Raw genomic sequence first — 19,411 nt, forward strand, 5'->3', positions numbered from 1 at the left:
GCCTAAAAATTTTCTTTTCAAGAAGTGTGTCAACCGATTTCATTAGTTTTAAAAACAAACAAACAAACGCGTATAAACTCATTGTCGTCAATCAAAAAACAACAGCACCGTTACGTTACAAAGTCCTACAATGCTCTGTAGAAATAGTTGCATTGTTCTTCAGTAAAACTCGTGTAAATCGCAACCTGGAATGCAAACGAAGCCAGCATTCCTGGTCGGTAATAGTCCTACTACTCTCACGTAGCCACACCGAGACTGAACATCAGAACAAATGAAACCGGAGGGTAACAAAAGCACGAATTAAACTGAGGTCATCTACCATCTAGGGATAATGGAGGAACAACTGGCAAACACTTTTCTCTGGATAGGTTCCAACAGCTGGGTTCAAAGGCATCGACAGCCCTGGTGGAATACAGCAGCAAACCCACGGCTGGGTCTTGTAGCAGCGATTGTAGGTGGAATGTAGATTGTCAGAAATCAGCTAAATTCACCTTCTCTCCTAAGTAATGCACCCTTAAGGACTATTTACAGAAATGTAGAAAACTCTGTTGTTAAGATAACTGCCTGCCTTTGTAGGGAAGGTGAAAGAAATCCTTTTTCTGCTGTTTGCTCCTCATTTTTTTAAGCCACGTGGGCACTTTTTAAAGCCACGGCGGCCAAAACTGTAAGTTGTTGGAAGACCGAGTCACCAGCCTTGCTTCCGCAGGTCCGTACAGACACTCACACTCACAGCGACCGGCTACAACTGCACACTGGCACCAGGACACGACAGAAGGATGCTTCACACCACAGACCACGCGCACCCACAGCACACCTACAGCCCGCCGCATCTCGCTCGGGGTGCTCCCGTCCCGCTGCGCCTTCCTCCGCCCCTGCCTCTGCCCATGGCCGCCTCCGAGAGTCCCTGGGGTATTGCTCGAGGATGTGAGCCGGCCGCGGCACCGAGCAGCGTTAGCTCCTGCAGCTGGCACCGTTCACGGGGACCTGGGGCACGGCAGGAAAAGCCTCGAGGTCCTCGGCCGCGGCGGTGGCTTCGGGGACGGTGCTCCCCGGCCCTTGGGGCAGGTGGGTGCCTCGTGGGCCCCCCCGGCTGCGCCCGCTCCTGGAGCAGTCGTGGTGCCCGTGGTTGCCCAAGCGGCTGGAGGCCACCACGGCTTTCATGGCAGCCTGTTGGCAAAGGCACAGAGGTCATCGGAGAGGGACATGCATGCCATTTGCTCCCCAGAGCCAGCCAGCCGCCCAAGCTGCATTTATTTGCCATGGGATTCCCAAACCCCAGCAGCAGCAGCCCACCCTCGGTGGCCACAGGGCTTGGAGGAGAGCAGGAGACATCCTGGGGCTTAACGGGGCTTTTTTTTGCGTTACCTTCAGTTTCCTCCTGGCGTTAAATTCCTGCAGTTTCTTCTGCGTGCTATCCATGTGAGCAAATTTAGCGGCCTTCCCAGTGACCCAGGGGTGCTCCAGAGCTTGGTAGACGGTCAGTCTCTTCTGGGGGTCCAAGACGATCAATTTTCGAACCTGCAGCCAATTTCAGGCACACAAAAAAAGCGTCATTTGTCAGTGCCCCTGCACCTGCCACCCCGTGTAATGTTTCTAAAGCTGCCTAGAGCTTCCTCGCCTCCTTGATGGGATTTGGCACTGAGAGGCTCTGGCTCCAAAGGCTTCTCATTTGCAAGGAGCACGGACACGTGGGGGCAGGAGTTCTTCTGAACCATGTCCAGAGACAGAAAGCATTTAAGGCGCTGCTGCTCTGTTTGGCAAACTCTTGGCTTTGTTATTTTTCCAAACGAAGCATTGATCCGAAGGCTTCACGTCTGGCAGCCCCGAGCCCGAGGCCAGCACCGCGTCACTCACCAGGTCCTTGGCGTTGAGGGAAACCTCATCCCACCACGGGGACACGAACTCGTAGTCGCAGGTGAGGATGCGGCTGTACATGTACTGGTCCCCCCGCGGGTCAAAGAAGGGCTCAAAGCCGCAGAGCCTGGGAGCAGGAGGGCCAAAAAACCCCGCTGGCCCCAGCCGGTGCCGGCCACCCAGGCACGGATGCGCACAGAGGGCAGCGGGGCGAGGGGTGCTGGCAGACCCCCAGTGCTACTCACAGGATGTATGTGATGACGCCCACGGACCACATATCCACTTCTGGGCCGTACGGGCAGCCGTGGAGGATTTCAGGGGCTGAAAGCGGAATTTGGGGTCAAAACCGGGCATGGCTTCTGGCCATCCCTGCACCGAGCTCTGTGCAGCCTCAAGCAGGACACCTGGCTCTGTCCTCGCAATCCCCAATTTTGGGCTCTTTGCAAGGCAGAGGCTGAGCACACCTGCAGGGCAGGAGCCCCCAGGAGCTTCCCTGTCCTTTGCCACCACGTCCCCGCTGCTCACCGCAGTACCCCGGCGTCCCGCAGACGGTTTTCATGGTGTCCTGTTCATCCACGATCTTGGAGAGCCCGAAGTCACCTGGGGGGACACAGGGAGGGGAGAGGCACTGCCGGGAACCCCTCTGGTGCCAGCAAATGGCTCCCAGAGCCCCCAGGATGTGCTGGGGGGTGCCACCAGGCTGGGAACGCCTTGGGTTCCAGCACCAGCAGTGGCTGCCCGGCAAACCCACCGATTTTCAGGGGAGCGTCGGGGGAAAGGTCTGCGTAGAGCAGGTTCTCCGGCTTCAGGTCGCGGTGGACGACTCCGTTTTCATGCAAATACTACGGAGAGAGAGAGAAAACAGGAATGCAGAAAGGGAAGGACCTTGGGGAGGTGGCCGGGGCTCGCAGGACCAGGCGCAGGGGCACAGCCCCACATGACACCAGCGCTGTCTTTAGGACCCCCCCTTTTTCCTCCCGAAACATCCGCCGGGCGCTTCAGCGGGGCAGAGGAAGGACATTTTCCGTGCCAAGTTTCCATTTTTAAACCCTCTGTTGTCATGGAAACCCCATTTCCAGCCGACCCCTGCCGTGGCGCGGCGGTGACCTTCCCGCAACGCCCCGGCCGCAGCCTTCCCTCCTCAGACCCAGGGCAGGGGGGGGTCCGGATGGCACGGGGTGGGGGGGGGACACGGGGACTTTACCGACACGGGGACATTACCGACACGGCCTCCAGGATCTGCTTGACCACGTGCGCTGCATCCCGCTCGCTGTAGAAGCCCCTCTCCACGATCCTGTGGGCACACGGCGGGGGTCACCATGCGCCCTCGCACCCCAGCCGGCGGGGACGTGCTTCAGCCCCGCTCCATCCTCATCCTCCGTGGGGGCTGAGGTTCGCGGGTGCCCTACCTGTCGAAGAGCTCTCCCCCCGTCACCAGCTCCAGCACCAGCGCGATCTCGGAGGGCGTCTCGAAGATCTCCTTCAGCTTGATCTGCAAGGGACAACCGCGGGTCTCAGCGGCGGCCACCCCGCTCGGGGGGCACCGTCGGCAGGCCCCAAAAACCCCGTTTGCTCCCAGATCGGGTGAAATCCTTCCAGAGACACAGATGTCAGAGATTCGCTGTGTGCAGAGAGGACTGCGGGGCTGTAACAGGTTTTTTTTTGGTGTTGGAACAGGTCCGCAGCCGGCACATTTCCCTCCTTGCCTTTTTATTTGTTTGAACTCGATCTTTTTTTTTTTTGGTTAAACTGTTTGGAGGAGCCTCGCTCACTTAATCAAGCCTTAAAGACGAGGCTGGGAATGAGCAGAGGCTGGCATGCCTCGCGTTTATCCTCTTTATGTCTTCAAGCTCATTAACTGGAAGAGGAGCTCGCCGGAGCCCACGAGAGCTCTTTGATTTCGCAGCCGCGCCAGCACCACGCCGGCGCCTCCGGGGCCCCGGGGCCAAATCCAACCCCAGGAGCAGCACCGGGGCCTGGCCCCACGCGGGCACATGGGGAAGAGGCCCTGGGATGGTTCTGGGGCTGCAGAAGCATGAAAGAAACTGCTTTTTTTTCTTACGATTTGAGTTGCAGATACCAGGCAAAGTCTGCCCGAGCGCTTTGTGCCAGTGCAGCAAATCTGGAATTAACAGGTCTCTCTTAAAAATACGCCAAAAATGCAATTTTATTTTATTTTTTAATGGAAAACAGAGAATTTCATGCTTCTTAAGACTTTTGTGACACTGTGAATTTCATGGGGCTTTAATCATTACCTTCACAGGCTGGGTGACGAGCCGTGATACCCTGCAGGGTGAGAGACACTATGTGGCAGCTTATTGCATTATAATAATACACAGAAGCACTATAATTTTCCTATTAACTTCAAAAGTTTACAATCCTATTATCATCTGCTGTTGAGGTTGGTGCTGAACGATAGCACGCGGGCGGGAGGCACCGCTGTAAATAAGGGCGTGCAGCAGCTCTCCCTCCAAAACCACTTGAACCTGCGGGCGAGCAGAACCCCACCAAACCCCAGCCAGGGCCAGGCAGGAATTTGCGCCCCCTCAGACCAATTTTCGGGATGTTTTTGGCTTCCCTTGGCTCTCCGTCTCACAGCAGGGTTTGGAGTGATGGCAGGCAGGGCTCCCCACTGGTTTTTCTCCATCAGATGGGGAGAAATTAGGAGTTTTTGCTCCGAGGAGCAGGGTGGGACGCAGCTGTGCCAAGGGGCGTGAGCTGGAACCACCAGACCCTCACGGCTCAGTGCCATTTCCTGGCCCCCCAGCCACAAAAATCCACCTGGGGGGGGGGTCTCCATCCTGCGGGAACCACACCGCTGCAGCACCAGCACGGCGAGGGGAGGCTGCCAGGTGGATTGCCACCTTATTTTTTTAACGCTGCTCATCTCCAAGATGCTTCTGCAATTTGGCAGTGGAACTAAGCCGCTGCGAACAAGGAGGAGGGAGCTGCTGAGGAGCCCCCGCGACGACAGGGGGGCTACACGGCACCCCCAGCCCTGCTGACACCTCGGGGAATTAGCTTCACTGCCGGGCGTTGCGAATTGCACCGGGCCAGGCTCCGTTATCCCCCCAGCGCCGTGCCAGAGACACGCGGCCAGCGCCGCACCGGGGCGCAGAGCCCGGAGCCGCGGCCCCATCCTCGCCTTTTATCTCCCCTTGCAGGATTCATTACAGGCGGGCGATTCGCTCTGGTATTCATTTGATCTCCTCGATGGAAATTGCTTACCAAATGGAAATCTCAGGGCAGCGGGGAGGGGGGCTGGTGGGGGGGGGCTGCCCCTGGATGGTGGAGCTGGGAAGCTCAAAGGCGCCGCCAGGGCTAAGGTGAGCCCCGTGTGCGCCCCTGGCTTCAAAATTCAAAGGGAAAGGAGGAGATTGGCACCGAGCGGGGTGCCGTGGGGCATGGAGGGGACCTGGGCACGGGGTTGTGGGGTGGTGGGTTCAAAAACGTTGTCACCCTCCCGTTGGCACCCAGGGTTGGGACCCCCATGGGCAGGGAGCCGTGCCGCGGCGCCATACTCACAATGTTGGGGTGCGAGAGGCGCAGCAGGACCCCGATCTCCGTCCTCACGATCTTTTTGTCGATCTGGAAAGCAGAGCCCACACAGGTCTGTCACCTCCACGGGGCCACCATGCAGCTCCTCACAGGGCCATTCCCACCACAGCAGCAGAACTCACCCAAAACACTCCAAAAACGGAGCCTGCCACGCTCCCAGCCCAAACCCTGGGCCCCAGCAGCCAACGTCCCCATGCCCATCCCCATCCTCCCCGTTCCCATCCCCATCCCGGTGCCCCGCATGTTTTTGGAGCGGATCAGAGCCCCATCACCCCCTCATCCCCGCGGGCACTCACCGTCTTCTTCAGTATTTTGGCAGCGTACGGGGCGCCCGTGCCCTTCTCCTCGCAGCTGTACACCACGGAGGTGGCTCCCCTGGCAGGACAGAGGGTGTGTGAGGCCGCCTGGGTGCAGCAGAGACTGGGGGGCCCCACTTGTCCCCCAGCCATGTCACAAAATCCCGTCCTTTGCCAGCGCCGGGAGCTGAGCTCGCTCCCCCCCGCATCAATTCCAGCTTTCCCGGTAAAGCCGTTTTAATTAAAACTGAATCCTAAAGGCGGTTTAAAGCCTTAAGCGGCTTTCGGGGCAGGAAGGAGCTTCCCTTTCTCTGCTCACAGCCACAAGGACGACCTCGGCGGGGACCCAGCGGTGCTGGCAGGGCCCCCCCCCGTCCCAGCCGCATCCCCACGGTGCCTGCACGGCCACAAAACCTCCCCGCCAAGCGCAACCGCTCCAAGTTACAAAGGAGAAATCGTTCCCATCGCGGTCCCCAGCTGTGCCACTCAGCTGCCCGTAATTTTTAGATCTGGTTAATAATGTTTTCTAACCACTGGACAGTGAAATCAACCCATTTCTTCAGGCCATTACGGGGCTAGTTTGCAATTTCATCTTCGGTGCCTGGCTCCTCGGAGCAGATTAATTCTCCCCCCCCCCGAGTAATCGACCACGTTTTATTGCTCTTTGGCTTCGCCGCCTTCTGGGACCGGGTTCACGTTCTGGCTCGAGGCGCACGCCCGCCCTGCCTGCCCACAGCGAGCACCAAGCCGGCAAAGGTCGAAGCCCCAAAGCCACCTTTTTTTGCACCAAAACGTCCCCCAGGAACACGACGACCCCGCAGCCTGGCCACGAGCGACCCTTCGGTGTAACGCCACGCGCCGCTGCTGCCGCCGGGCTCCCCGGGGGCTGTCAGGAAAGGCAGCGATTTGCTTGAAAAACGAGAGCGGATTTTTGCAGCTCCTGGGGCCGAGCTCAAAAATCGCATCCCCATGACAACGGCGGCGCTGGGTAATGGGGGGCACGGGGGGGGGGGGGGGGCTCAGCCTGTGGCACCCCCCCTGGGCGCTTCTCAGCCTGCGAGCCCCCTGCCCGAGTCCCCCCCCGCACTCCCCGTTACGGCTGCAGCCACCCCCAGCCCACCCGGCTGCCCCGCTCCGGGCCTCGAGTAAACCCCCCCCCCGCCATCAACCTCGGCTGCGGCAGCAGATAATTGTATTTGCTTTGCAGATGAACTGGAAAATGTCGAAACAATGGGATTTGCCAGGAGCCCGCACCCGCTGCTGGCGCGTTTGGAGCTGGATGCTGGGGGTGGATGGAGGGGCCGGGGGGCTCAGGGCAGCCCCCGTCCCCCCCACCCCGCTCTATGTCCGGCTGTGCAGGCTGAGCCCTGGTGTTAATGAGGAGCCTGCAACACCTGATTTAACCCAAACCGCTCGTTTTCAGCCCCAAAGGCTCCTCTGCAGACAGAAACCCCGAGGGGCTCTCGGGTGGGTGCTGGCTGCCCCCGCTCGCCTTCCCTCCTGCTGGGGGCTCGCCCACCCTGCCCTGCCGGACCCCTGGGAAGGGGGGAGCAGAGGAGCTCGGGCTCTGCCTGAGGAGCAGCAGCTCCCCGGCTCGGCAGCGCCGCGAGGAGCCAGCCCCTTGCTCCGGAAGATAAATTTGGGTGGTTCAAGGGGCAGGAGTCAGTGGGGAGAGAACGGGGACGGCTCCGTGGCCGTGTCCTGGGGTCCCCGGCCCCTTCCCGGAGAAGGAGGGGGTCTCAGCAGCAGTGCTGCTGCCCTCCCCCACTGCCCCCACAGTATGGGGCCACGGATGGGTGCAGGATGTGTCCCAGACCCACGCAGTGCCCTGCTCCTACAGCCAGCTCGTGCTTTGCATCCCAGCCTGGCCTGACCCTACAGTGGAGAAAACCCCTCCGGAGCCGGGTCTGGGCATCACCAGGCTGCATCGTGGCCAGCGGGCACCCCCAGCAGGAGGGGAGGGTGGCACCACCTCTCCTGGCACCCCCAGGACCTGGCAAACCAACCCTGGCACCACACCTGAGCATCACCTGCCCGATGATCTCTAAGGGATAAATCGAAGGAACCTCCACCAAAACGCCCACGTTCACCGAGGTGGCTTCACGTGGAACCTCTGCGGGGCTTTGTGGCCCAGGTGGGACAGATCCAGTCCCGTTGTCCGTGCAGGACCCCATAAGGGATCCCAAAGACACGGCCCTTCCCTGGGGCTCAGGGTATTTGATTTTCGCAGGAGGGACCCAGCCACGGTCCCAGGCTCATTGGAGCCCCAAATCCCAAAGTCAGAGGGGAGGCCATGGACAAAACTCTGCACCCAGGGGACGAGACGCACAGCGCACGGGGACCCCAGACCCCATCCTGCAAGCCCCCCAAAATCACCACTGGAGCATCACCACGGATGCTGAGCTCACGTGCGAGGACAGGGTCCCCCCCCATCCATCCATCCATCCACCCCCCCTCCATCCCCACAGCCCCCCGCATGCACCCACACCTCCCAGCCCTCCAGCAGGTTGCGATCCCACTCAGGGATGGTTCCTGCTCCCCCCCTGGTCCCCCCCCCGGTACCGTCCCAGCTCGGGGCCCACGACGTAGAAGTCCTCCAGCGCGGTCTCACGGTGGGAGCCGTCGATCCAGTACTCGCTGCCCGTCTTGGAGGAGGGCATGGTGGTGCCGGGGGGGGGGGCGATCTCCCACCAGCTGCTTGGCAGAGGAGACCCGAGCATCGCCGCAGCCCCCCCGCTGCGCCCCCCACGCGTGCAGATGGCCCGGCAGCGAGCGCTCCTTGGGATTATCGAGCGCGATGGAGGCGCAGGCACAAATCCCCTTCCCACCAGGCACGTACGCCGCCTTTTCGGGGATTATACCCCCCCTCCAACACCCCCTCCCACCATTGCTTCTCACCCCAGGCCCCCCGCATTCCCCCTTTTACCACCCCATCCCCATCTGTCGGGGGCTGTCTCTGCGTTTTGGAGCCCGGCAGGCCGGATCCTGCACCCACAGGCCAGGCTGTGCCCTGCATCCAGGCACCCCCATCCGCACCCTGCTTCCTGCAGCCCCCCCAAAACAACAACACTCCCCCCCCCCCAGCCCCATAATTAATATTTAGGCTGGCTCAGGGGCCCGACACGTACCGTTAGCTGCGGCGGGGCTGCGCAGCGGAGCCGTGATCCCCTCGGTGCTCCCTCATCCCCAGCTCAGGGTGGGCGCTGGGTGCGGGGGCTGCGCGGGGCCCCCCCACGCCTGGGTGCCGGCTGCTCCTGCTGCTCCTCTCCGGCGAGGGGGGTAGGGGAAGGATTTGCAGCCCTGGGGTGCGGGGATGGAGGGATGCAGGGATGGATGGAGGGATGCAGGGATACGGAGGGATGCAGGGATGCTGGTACCCAAGGAGAGGGGACCAGGGGGATGCAGGATTATGGGGTCCCGAGGATGCGGGACCGCAGGGACGCAGGCAGGGCCGTGGCTGCGGGGGCAGAGGGAGGTGGGATCGCGGGGCTGCGGCGCTCCGGGACCCTCCCCGGCAGCATCCCCGCCCGGCTCGGCCGTGCCACCCCCCGGCACGGCGCCGCCACTGCACCGCCAGCCCCGCGGCCCCCCCGGGGGGATGGCTCCGGCCGTTCCCCATCACCCGCAGCCCCCTCCCAGCCCCGTGCTTGCTGCGGGACCGGCGGGACCCCCCCCCATCCCCAAGGGACCCCCTCCCCGTGCCCGGTGCTGTCCCCGGGGCGCGCAGCCGGTGCCCGGAGGCGACCCCACCGCCTGCCCCGGAGCGCAGCGGGGCCACGCAGCGGGACCGGGGCTCGGTTTGGGGCCGGGGTCGGGGTCGGTCAGGCCCCTCCCGGGGTGCCCCACGGCTCCCGGGGCCCGATCCTGCCCCGGTCCCGGCGGAGCGGCGCTGCCCGGTGCGGCCGCACGGTGCCGCCGTCGGCCACCGGATGGGAACGGGGAGGGGGGAGCTGGGGAAATAAGGGTGGGAGGGGGGCGGGGAGGGATTGGGATTGAGATTGGGATTAAGGGGATAGGAAGGGGGACGTGGGAGGAGGATGGGGAGGTGCTGGGGGTGGATGGGGGCAGGATTTGGGGAGGGGGAGGTGGGATGCAACAAGGCACGGGTGGGGTTGTTGTGGGACTGGGGTGGGATCGGGGATGGGAATGGGGATAGAAGGGGATGGGGCCAGGAGCAAGGTGGGAACAGGGAAAGGATTGGGGTGGAATTGGGGTAGGATTGGGGCTGGATGGGGCCAGGACCCCGCAGCCGGGCACCCCGGAGGGCGCAGGCTTTGTGTCTCCCCCACCGAAGGGAGCTGAGCAGGAGGTTGCTCTTGTACGTACAAGGGAAGGAAACGAATCCTGGGCCGAGAGGACAGCCGGGGGTCGTGCCACGCGCTGGGACCCCAACACCAGCCCTGCTGCCGAACACACGAGCAGCGTGAGCGGGGATTTCCCTGACACGCTCCAATCCCTCCCCTCATTAGGACCCGTACTCATCGCGGGGGAATGGGGAGCACCTCAGCGAGCCCCCGTTGCCAGCAGCACATTTTTGTGTTTTACCATAAAATATGGAAATAGGGAGAGCATCCCGGGGCTGGGGGGGCCCCGGGGACGATGCTCGGCCCCACCACAACTCATCCAGGAGCCCCCACGGAAGGCCCCGCCGCAGAGGTCTCGTGGCACGAAATGTTCTCCTTGTAATGGGCTCCCTGAGTATTGATTAGAATATTTTATCATATCTAAAGGAGGCGAGCTCGGCCCTGCTTGATCTAGCCTGGTTGCAACTCCCGTTTGAAAGGGATATTCTTAAAGGGAGTGACCTGCTAAGTGAATAAATTGACTCTGCCTCCATTTATCCCCGTCCTGCCCGCGCTCTATTATGTGGCGGTGATAAGGGTGGGCTGGAAGAGGCTGGCTGGCGTAATTAATATTTATCACTTCATCGAGAACAAGCACAATCCCCCTGTTTATCCACAGCCCCAAAAGGAGCAGTGGGCTGTGTCTGGAGAGCAGAGGCAGCCCCTTCCCTTTGTAATCCCACTGACACCTCGGTTATTGAGGGAGCTGCGAGCCTGCCCAGCCCTCCCCACCCCCTGTGTCCCCCCCCAACTTGGCCAATAGGTGCAGGCAAGTGGCCACTGCCAGCGGGCTGGGGGCTGGGCATCCCCCATGGAGACCCCACAGTGCAGGGCCACATCCAGCCTGGGCAATGGGATGGAGATGGGGGCTATGGGGGCTGCCCTTCGCACACCCCATTCCCAGCCCCAACGCCCCCCCCCCCCCAGGGCACAAACCCAGCCCAAACCCATGGGAAGGGGCCGGATCCTGCCCTGGCTCTGGGCAAAGCGCCGCAGGAGCCAGCCCATCCTCACGGCACGGGGAGACGGGGCTGGAGGGAGCCTCCAGCCTTTTGTCTCCGGCAGAGGAATTAATTATTTTGTTCTCTCATTACGCTGGAATAAAACCCATTTTAGAGTAGCATAAATTTCAGTGCCTGAAACCGCCTTTTTTTTTTTTTTTAAAAAAAAAAAACTTCCTGGGAAACATTTCTCTCCTTCTCTTGCCCTTTTCCAAATCATCCCTGTCCTATTGAGCAGCCATCAGTGGTTCGGAGGAACCACGAGATGGAAGGGGATCGAGCAGGGTGCTGCGAGGGGCACGGATCCGGCCCCAAATGGGGTCGAGGGCAAAGAGGGGACCCCAAGGTTGGCCCCAGACCCCGCAGCCCCGCAGGAATCCAGCGCCTGCAGCTTGGCAGCGGCACCCCCGAGCGCGGCCGGCCACCTCCTCCCGCCGCCGGGCGATGCTCAATTGTTTGGAACACGAACTGGAAATTAATACATACGGCTAACGGCCCCCCCGGCACCCCCACCCCTCCCCAGCGCCGCGCGCCTCGTTAATTGAACGGCACCAAGCAAATGAGGTCAGAGCTCACTGAAGCCAGCCAAGGACACGGAAACACACCGAGAGCGAGGCACAGGCCCGGCTACCTAGCGGTGCTTAGCATTCCTGCCAGGAAGAGCTCATTAAAAACCTAAAAGACGCCTTTAAGCATCCCATTAGAGGCTCTCTGGGGGTTGGAGGCCGGGTGCTGGTGCTGGGGATCGGCAGCTCAGGACCACGGCGCTTTTTGGGGGGCAGCGGGCTGGGGCCCCCCAACTGTGCCCAGAGATGGGGAAAGGAGGCTGCGGGCAGCCGGGCCACGTCCTCATCCCCCTGCCCCATCGCCTCCCTCGTGCTCTGCTCTCTCTTGGGGTGCCGAGGCCCCAGGAGCAATTCCCTCGCCGTGCCTCAGTTTCCCCAACTCCCTCGGGGCAGCGCAGCACAAGCTGAACGCCCCCATTTTCGGGGCACCCCCAGGGGTGCTCTCAGCCCTCTTTCAGACACCATTTCCCACGTCCCTGCCTGCTGCCCCCTGCTCCATTCCCCCAACTTCTAGCCCCAGGTGCCAGGGCAGAGCCCCCCACCCCTCCCACAGCCAGCTCGGGCTCCCCACCTTCACCTCCTCAAACAAAGGAAGCGTTTCCTCCACCCCACCTCGTCCTCCCGCTCCTCCGCTTCCTCTCTGGTTCCTTTTTCTCTCTCTCTTTTTATTTTTTTTTTCCTGGAGAAATGAGTTGTCTTCCCACAGATGTGACTAAAAGCACTCTGGAAATGTCAGCCACTGCTGGAAAGGGACCCAGATAACATTTAGCTTTAGGTAAGAGAGTAGATTTTCTCCGCGCTAATTCATATTTATAAGCTCTCCTGTTCCCAGGGAGAGCGCGGCACTGATAGCACTTGCTGATTGCTAGTGAGCAGTGCGGGGAATTGTTTTCATATCTGAGATTAAAGAGTGGTTTCTGCTCCCAGTGGCACCTGTGTATTTACGCTGGTCATTCTCAATTCATCCTTATAAGATTAAGACTGGAAATGGGAAATGGTTATAGAGTGCCGGGGCTGCGGAGAGGCCGGGGGACGCCGGCGGGGACCGGCCGGGCGTTTGGTGGCCCCGGATGCACAAAAAAAAAACCAACGGAGGCCCCGAGAGCTCGGCTCCATCGCAGGGGCCCTGCAGCAGCTCTGGGGCTTCCCACGGGAGATGGAGCCCGGAGCATGGACGGCGGCGGCGAGCACGGACACGGGCGGACGGCGGATGCCAGAGCGCGCTAGGACGGACGCACGCCCCTGGTAGATTAGGTGAAAGATTTCTTTCTCTTATTATTTTTCAGCACATCCCGGGGCTTGTGTCAGCTGATTAAAAGCAAACAAGTAAAGCCCTTCTTCGCCGTGGCAGATCAAGGATTTGGGAACTTTTGGAGCTTTAGTTGGCTTGCTTTTTGTTGTTTTCTTTTTATATATTAGTTTTTTTTTTGGAAATCGTGTTTGCGAACGGGCTGAGCAGCTCCAGAGAGAGTTGCAGCGTAAACATAGGGGAAAAAAAAAGGGAAAAAAAATATATACTCTGGTGGGGATTTTAGGGCCTGGAATTAGGGGAGGAAGGGGGGGAAAAAAAAAGGGGGAGGAGGCGGAGGGGGGGAGGCGGCGGGAGGGGTGCGCGGGGTGGAAAGGGAAAAAGGCGAAAGGAGAAACAAGACAATGGCAGAAGGCACCCCGGGGACTTCCTGAGAGGTTTTAGAAATTCAAAATACGCCTTAGAGCCTCAAAGCTGTGTCAGTCACAGCCCCGGCGCAGGGATCACTAAGGCTGCGGCCAAACAATACCAGATTGTCTGAGGAAGGTGGGAAAATAGGGGGTCTCAGCGGCTCCCGCTCACACCAGCGGTTCCGCTAGTCAAGCACGCGTTCCACATGAATCAATTCTGGACAGTGCCTCGGCATAATCCCCTCCAGCCTCGCTATGACAACTTGAAGGAGAATTCGGCGGCTGAGTGACAGCAGACGGAGAGCTGACAAGGCAGAGGCCGCAGGACTTTCCTCCCCTTCCCCCTCCTCCTCCTCCTTTTTGCCCTTTTTCCCCCCCTTTTATATCCCCCCCCCCAGGGTAACTTTTTCGGTGACCGCTCGCTCGTGCGCGCGGCCGGCGGCGCTTTGCTGCCCTCCTGCAGCCGCCCCTAAATCCTGACCCCAAATCCTGCCTCCTGGGGTCTCCCCAGCCCAGGGATGCTCCGGGAGGGGGGGTCCCATGGGGAAGCCCCCAGCCACCCCCAGGGGCAAGGGGAGGTCGGGCAGTAGGGAGGAGCTGAGCCTGAGCGGAGATTTCCCCCAAAGAGCCCAACGGGAACTTTTTGGGAAGGAGCAGGGGGATGGCAGCGAGCTCACAACAGGCATGGGGTGGGGGGGACTGGGGGCTGCCTGGCTCCAGCTGGGACCCCCCAGCAGCATCGTCCCCAAACAGCTCTGGAGGAAGAGGAGGGCTCAAGGTGCCAGGACCTCTCCTGAGCATCCCACACGTGGCCTGGGAGCACCAACAAAGGTCACCCACCTTCCTTCGTGGGGTGCTGTAGGGCCCCTTCCAGCACTGCCCTTAATGATTTAATAACCCTGGTTCGTTACTGGGGGGTGTGAGGGGAGGTGGGGCTCTTTTAATTAGTCCTTCGTAGCTGGCACCATCCAGGTGTGCCTCCTTCGAGGGGCTCTGACAGGGGATGGGGATGGGATGGGGATGGGATGGGGATGGGATGGGTTTGAAATGGGTTGGAATTGGAACTGGAAATTGGGATGGGATGGGACGGGATGGGACGGGATGGGACGGGATGGGACGGGATGGGATGGGATGGGATGGGATGGGATGGGATGGGGAAGCCAGATCACTGCCAGTTGTGCCAGGGATGGGATCACCAAATCCAGACTGGTTTGGGGGGAGCTTGGCTGCAGGTGGGAGCTCGGGGCAGGCGAAGGAAGGCAGGAGGCTCTGAGCTGCCCGGAGGTCTTCCTCAGAGACTTGAAGATCCTTCTCCAGCCCTGGAGCTTTCAGATCCCATAATCGCTTCCCTGCACGTGCTGCTGCTTGCCCCTTCCCTCCTTGCCCGAGCAGCCCATCTGCCTCGTTAGGGAACCCGCGTGTATTATTAATAATCATATCAAGAATAAAGAGTGGTTTTGTCGTCTCCGGATCCTGTTCCTTTCTTGGGCTCCCCTGTTCCAGTTCCACATGCCTGCTCTGGGAGGCAAGAGGTATAAAGGAAACTAATTAAAAATTGCCAGTGTCTTATGTTGGAGCATTTGGGTGCGTTCAGTGGTGAAAGACAAGCGGCGTGTTGCAAGGAAATCAATTTTACAGTTACAGGAGCAGAATAAATAGAGGTGGTGCATTAAGGCAAGAGGACGGGAAGGGGCTCCAAGGATGCCGGTGCAGGGACACGGCCACCGTTGGGAGAAGCCACCCTGGGGACACTGCTCCTCGTCACACGTGGGGCTGGGGTGTGGGACGAGGATGGTGGCGGGTCCCCTCGTGCTGAGGATGTCCCCTGCTGGTGCTCCCAGCCCTGTCCCCACAGCCCCTGCCCTGGCCGCCCTCCCTTGGCAGCAGGCTGAGCCCAAATCGCTGTGTTTTCACCCAAAGCAGTGCTTCAGAACAGGCTGAGCGCTGCACACCATCCCGGCCAGCCTCACAGGAAGGCAAATGTTGGTCCCCAAAAACCCCGCTCGCACCGTGAGCATCGCCCCCATTAGGGATTCATTATCCATCCCCGCCACACGGCTCCCTCCCTGCCTTTTATTTATGGCTCCTCTCTCTCTGCGGGCATGCAGCTAAAAATCTATTGGTTTCGTGCACAATTTCATTGTCTTTTTGGGGTCAGGGAAATGGTAAACAAGCCAATTATCCTTGACGGGGGGGGTTAAACGCTCGTCACCCCGCACGGCTATCTGCACCCAGCCGCTGGGCGAAGCCCGGCGCTCGAGGAAGTTCTCGGCTGCCTGGAGACGGGAGCGCAGCAGTCGGGGGCCGAAAGCAAAATGACTTTTATGCTAAACCACGCTGCCGGCAGGCAGGTAGCAGCTCCAGGCCCGGGGGGGGCCGTGCCAGGTCCCTTTTGGCCCCCCCCGGGGTCTCTGCGTTGCTGGCGGAGCCGTCACCAGGACCCCCCCCCCCCGTCCGCCCCGCGCTGGCCACGACGCCCCCCCCGGCTCTGCAGGATTTTCCTTTCTTCGCCCGTCACACCAGGACAGTTCCGATCCCTAATCCTCAAATTGTCCCTTGCCGGTTTTACATACAGCTCTAAGCTCCTCATAATAGATTTATTTCGGAAAAAAAAAAGGAAAAAAAAAAAAAAGAAAAAAAGAAAGAAAAGAGAGAAAAAAAATGGGAAGGAAATAAAACCCCCTCTGTGGGTTATTATAGGATATTTTGGTTTTAATTGAAAACTATTCTGGGCACGGCGGGCCGGATCCTCACCGGTGTAACCCAGCATCCTGCAGCCTCCCCGAGCGGGTGCTCAGCACCCTGAGAAGCAGCCGGGATTTGGGGGGCAGCAGCAGGAGCCGTGGCCGAGGGAGGCTGGGGGGCTGCTGGCGAGGCCGCCCGCTAATTGCGGTGATCACTTTTCCGCTGAGTGGCGGCCAGAGCCCGGCCGGTTCAGCCTGGATTGTCTCGTTGCCCTGCGCCTGATTGAAAATCGATGCGGAGGAAAATTGAAAAATAGATATTTGGGGTGACAGCGAGAGGGATGGAGGGCACCAGGTGAGGCCGGGGCCGGCGGCAGCTCGCTGCGCGCGCCCGGCGGGCGAATAAATCATCCCGGCATCGCGCCGGGAGAGGTTCCCCGGAAAAGAGGAGCCAGAAGCAGGCCGGGAGCCGGGATTGATCGGCTGATTATGAAAGGCAGGATGAGTGCTATCGAGCCTCGCTTTCCCTTCATTAGGATCCATGCCACTCATTTCCCTAATAACCCACCTTGAAAGCTTTTAAGCACTTACAGCCCTGCTGAAGGCAGGAGCGTTTGCTAAAGGGTCTGCTGCCTTTCCCCAATCACCTCCTGATTAAATCAGGGCTCTCCGGGCTCGCAGCCACAGCAGGATGCTCGCTGCCCCCCCCGGCACCCCCATGTGCCCTGGCTCTGCCCTGCAGAAACGCCTGCGTGGGGTCAGGGTCTGGTGGAAACGTGGGGGAGAAGCCGCTTCCTGCAGCTTTCCAAAAGCTCCAGCCTGTCGGGGCCGTGGGTTTCCACAGCTGCTCCTCTTGGCCTCGTGGCTGTGCTTTGTCTTCCTGCTGCCTTGGTGCAGCGAGGAAGGGCAGAGGGCAGGCACAGGGGTGCCTCGGAGCGCTGCTGCCCCTGCACCAGTGCGCTCTGCAAGGTGTGCACGCCCCAGGGCGTGCTGCAAGGTGTGTGCATGCCCATAAGAGCAGCCTGCAGTGTGTGCACACCCGTGCGTGCTGCAATGGATGTGTTTGTGCACCGGGGATGATGGCACCAGCACCCACATGCCATGAGGGCACCCAGGATACCACAGCGGTGCCTGGAGGGGGGGTGACACCAGGAGCCGCTCGGGGTGCCCGGGGTGCCCTGACCAGAAGCGGCTGCGGCGGCCCCAGCCCCTGGATGCTCCATGGTCCCTCCTGGCCAAGGCAGAGGGGAAAGGCCGTGTGGTTAACCAAACTTAATTAAGTTGCTGAGATGGTTTCTTGGAGTTTGCTCATCCCTATTTTTTTTTGGTGGGAAGTTGCCTTGGAACCTGCGTTCTCTGCGGTCTGGGGAGAGAGGAGGTCTCTGGGTGAATTAGCATTTATATAGCTGTGCCTTGCATTTCAAAACCCCCTTTATCTCTATTAGCACCTAATAAAGACAGAGCTTTGCTCTAATTCATAATTATAGCACTGGATGGAAATATTTGTGTTTCTATTCCCTGGGACTTTGCCTCCAAACCCCTCAGCCAATCTGGAGCGAAACATCACCAGGCTCCCCCCTGCGCCCTGCGCCGGAGCCATCCCAAAGCCCGGGGACCACGACTGTTTGCACGAGGGCTCCGTTGCACGAGGGGCATTTGCACAAGGGCTCGGTTGCTCAGAGCCCCCCGTGGCTTTTGCTCCTCGGTGCCGCGGGGGGGCTGGATTTGGCCAGAGCAGGTGGCAGCAGGGCCAGCACCCACCACGCCACCGCTACGGCTCTGCCTCTGCCGTACAAAAAAAAAATAATAAAAAAACAAAAAACCAACCAGGCTCGTTGCGAATTCACGGCACTCCCCAGCACAAATGGGTTTAAACTACCTTAAGTGTTTCAGCAGGGAACTGGCGCTGGCGGTGTAACACTGTATTACCGCAGCATTAGGAGTGAAGTATTGATCCTAATCCCCTGGTTCAAAAATAGGATTATCAGAAGGGGAGGGGAGGCAGGGGGCGGCCGTGCGGGAGGATGCCCTGTCCCCATCCCTGTCCCCATCCCCTTCCCCCCAGTCCCTGCAGTGGAGGAAGGTGCTGGGACGCTGTGGGTCCTGCCCGGCTGCATCACTCGGAGCTGGCACCTGCCCCAGAGGACCCAAAAAGGGGTCAGAGCAGGGTTTGGGTGGGTGCAGGCCATGGCAGGGGGATTTCTCCTCCTGCAGCCAGCCCTGCGTCCCCTCGTGGTGGTGCCCGCAGCACTGGCCGCTCCGTTTGGCCGTCTCCAGACGCGCGTTTCCATTACGCAGCCTCTGCAAAGCCATCTCCCCCGATCGATACCGGCGCCTTCATCCCCCATTGATTGATTGACCGGTAGAGCCCAGGCTCTCCAGGCTCTCCGGAGCTCTCCCAGGCCCAGGGGGGCTTTGCTGGATTTCTGCTGCCGTGGCCCCTCATGGCCCCCCTGCCTTTCCCATGGCTGCCCCGTGGAGGGGAGCAGGGTCCCGGCGAGGTCGGCAGTGCCAGCACGGGGCTGAGCGGGGCTGGGGCTGCCCCAGGAGCTCCCCTTTGGGGTCCTGGATGATGGCATCGGGCACTGGGGTGTGTGGGGGGAAAAGGGTTCGCTCAGCTCCGCCGCCGTGCACCATAGCGCACGCGGCACCGGGCTGGGCGGCTGCTGGTATTGTGGATTAAGGCACACGGTGGAGGCTGCGTGGATTTGGGCTCCTCCGTGCCAGGAAATCGGGAAGGGGGCTGCGAGGGCGGCTGCATCTGGCACCTCGCTCAGCCCAGCCCCGCGGCTTTGTCCCTCGTCCCAGCAGCAGCCCCTGCCCGCCGGCTGCCAGCACCGCTCACGTTTCCCTCCTAATCTCCTCTTTTTCCTTCTTAATCCCCTCTCTCCTCCCGGGCTGGTTCTCCCTCTCCTCTCTCTCCTCCTCTTCTCCCTTCCCTCTCTTCCCACCCGCCCCCCTCCCCGCAAGCCAAATTACCCTTAATGATATGCTGAAGGCCATGACACCCATGTTGTCTCTTTGTCATCCTTCGCGGTGCAGTGTGAAAAGATAATACAAAATGCGGCACTTATCTACAATTGAGAGCCAAGACAACTTGCTAATCCCTTAATAACGCGCCGGCGAGGGCCTCATTGGCTGGCGGCGCGCGGGGCTCCCGCGGCTGCATGCAAAATCGCCGCCGTCGCTGCCAAGGTCTGGGCTCGCCGTGCGCTCTGCGCCCTGCACCGGGCACCGTGCGTGCCATCAGCCCGGGCGCAGCTGCCCCACGGGAAATGGGGTGCTCCGGGCTGCAGCTGGCAGCCAAACGAGCCCAAAACGAGGAGGGGGAGAGGTGGGGAGATGGGGAGCGTCCTGCGGAGGTGTGGGGGAGAGAGGAGAGGGCCCAAGGTTAAAAGGGACGTATCCCTGTGGGACGCATCCTGGGTCTGGTGGTGCCCATGTAGGATC

The 19,411-nt window shown here is 60.6% G+C and overlaps 1 protein-coding gene across 1 annotated transcript; it reads right to left on the reverse strand.

Moving 5' to 3' along the window:
• Window positions 1–898: 898 nt before the first annotated feature.
• Window positions 899–9,405, reverse strand: LOC137844945 (calcium/calmodulin-dependent protein kinase type IV-like). The gene is made up of 12 exons (XM_068661688.1): window positions 8,837–9,405; window positions 8,271–8,402; window positions 5,709–5,787; window positions 5,380–5,442; window positions 3,264–3,346; window positions 3,076–3,148; window positions 2,606–2,696; window positions 2,380–2,454; window positions 2,100–2,175; window positions 1,855–1,981; window positions 1,366–1,518; window positions 899–1,167 (listed from the first exon to the last, which is right to left on the reverse strand). Exons 2-12 carry the CDS (start codon window positions 8,366–8,368, stop codon window positions 952–954), a joined length of 1,134 nt encoding a protein of 377 aa, XP_068517789.1. The 5' UTR covers window positions 8,369–8,402; window positions 8,837–9,405; the 3' UTR covers window positions 899–951.
• Between the last annotated feature and the right edge of the window lie 10,006 nt (window positions 9,406–19,411).

The sequence above is a fragment of the Anas acuta genome, chromosome 26, assembly GCF_963932015.1.
Source record: "Anas acuta chromosome 26, bAnaAcu1.1, whole genome shotgun sequence".
Taxonomy (NCBI): domain Eukaryota; kingdom Metazoa; phylum Chordata; class Aves; order Anseriformes; family Anatidae; genus Anas; species Anas acuta.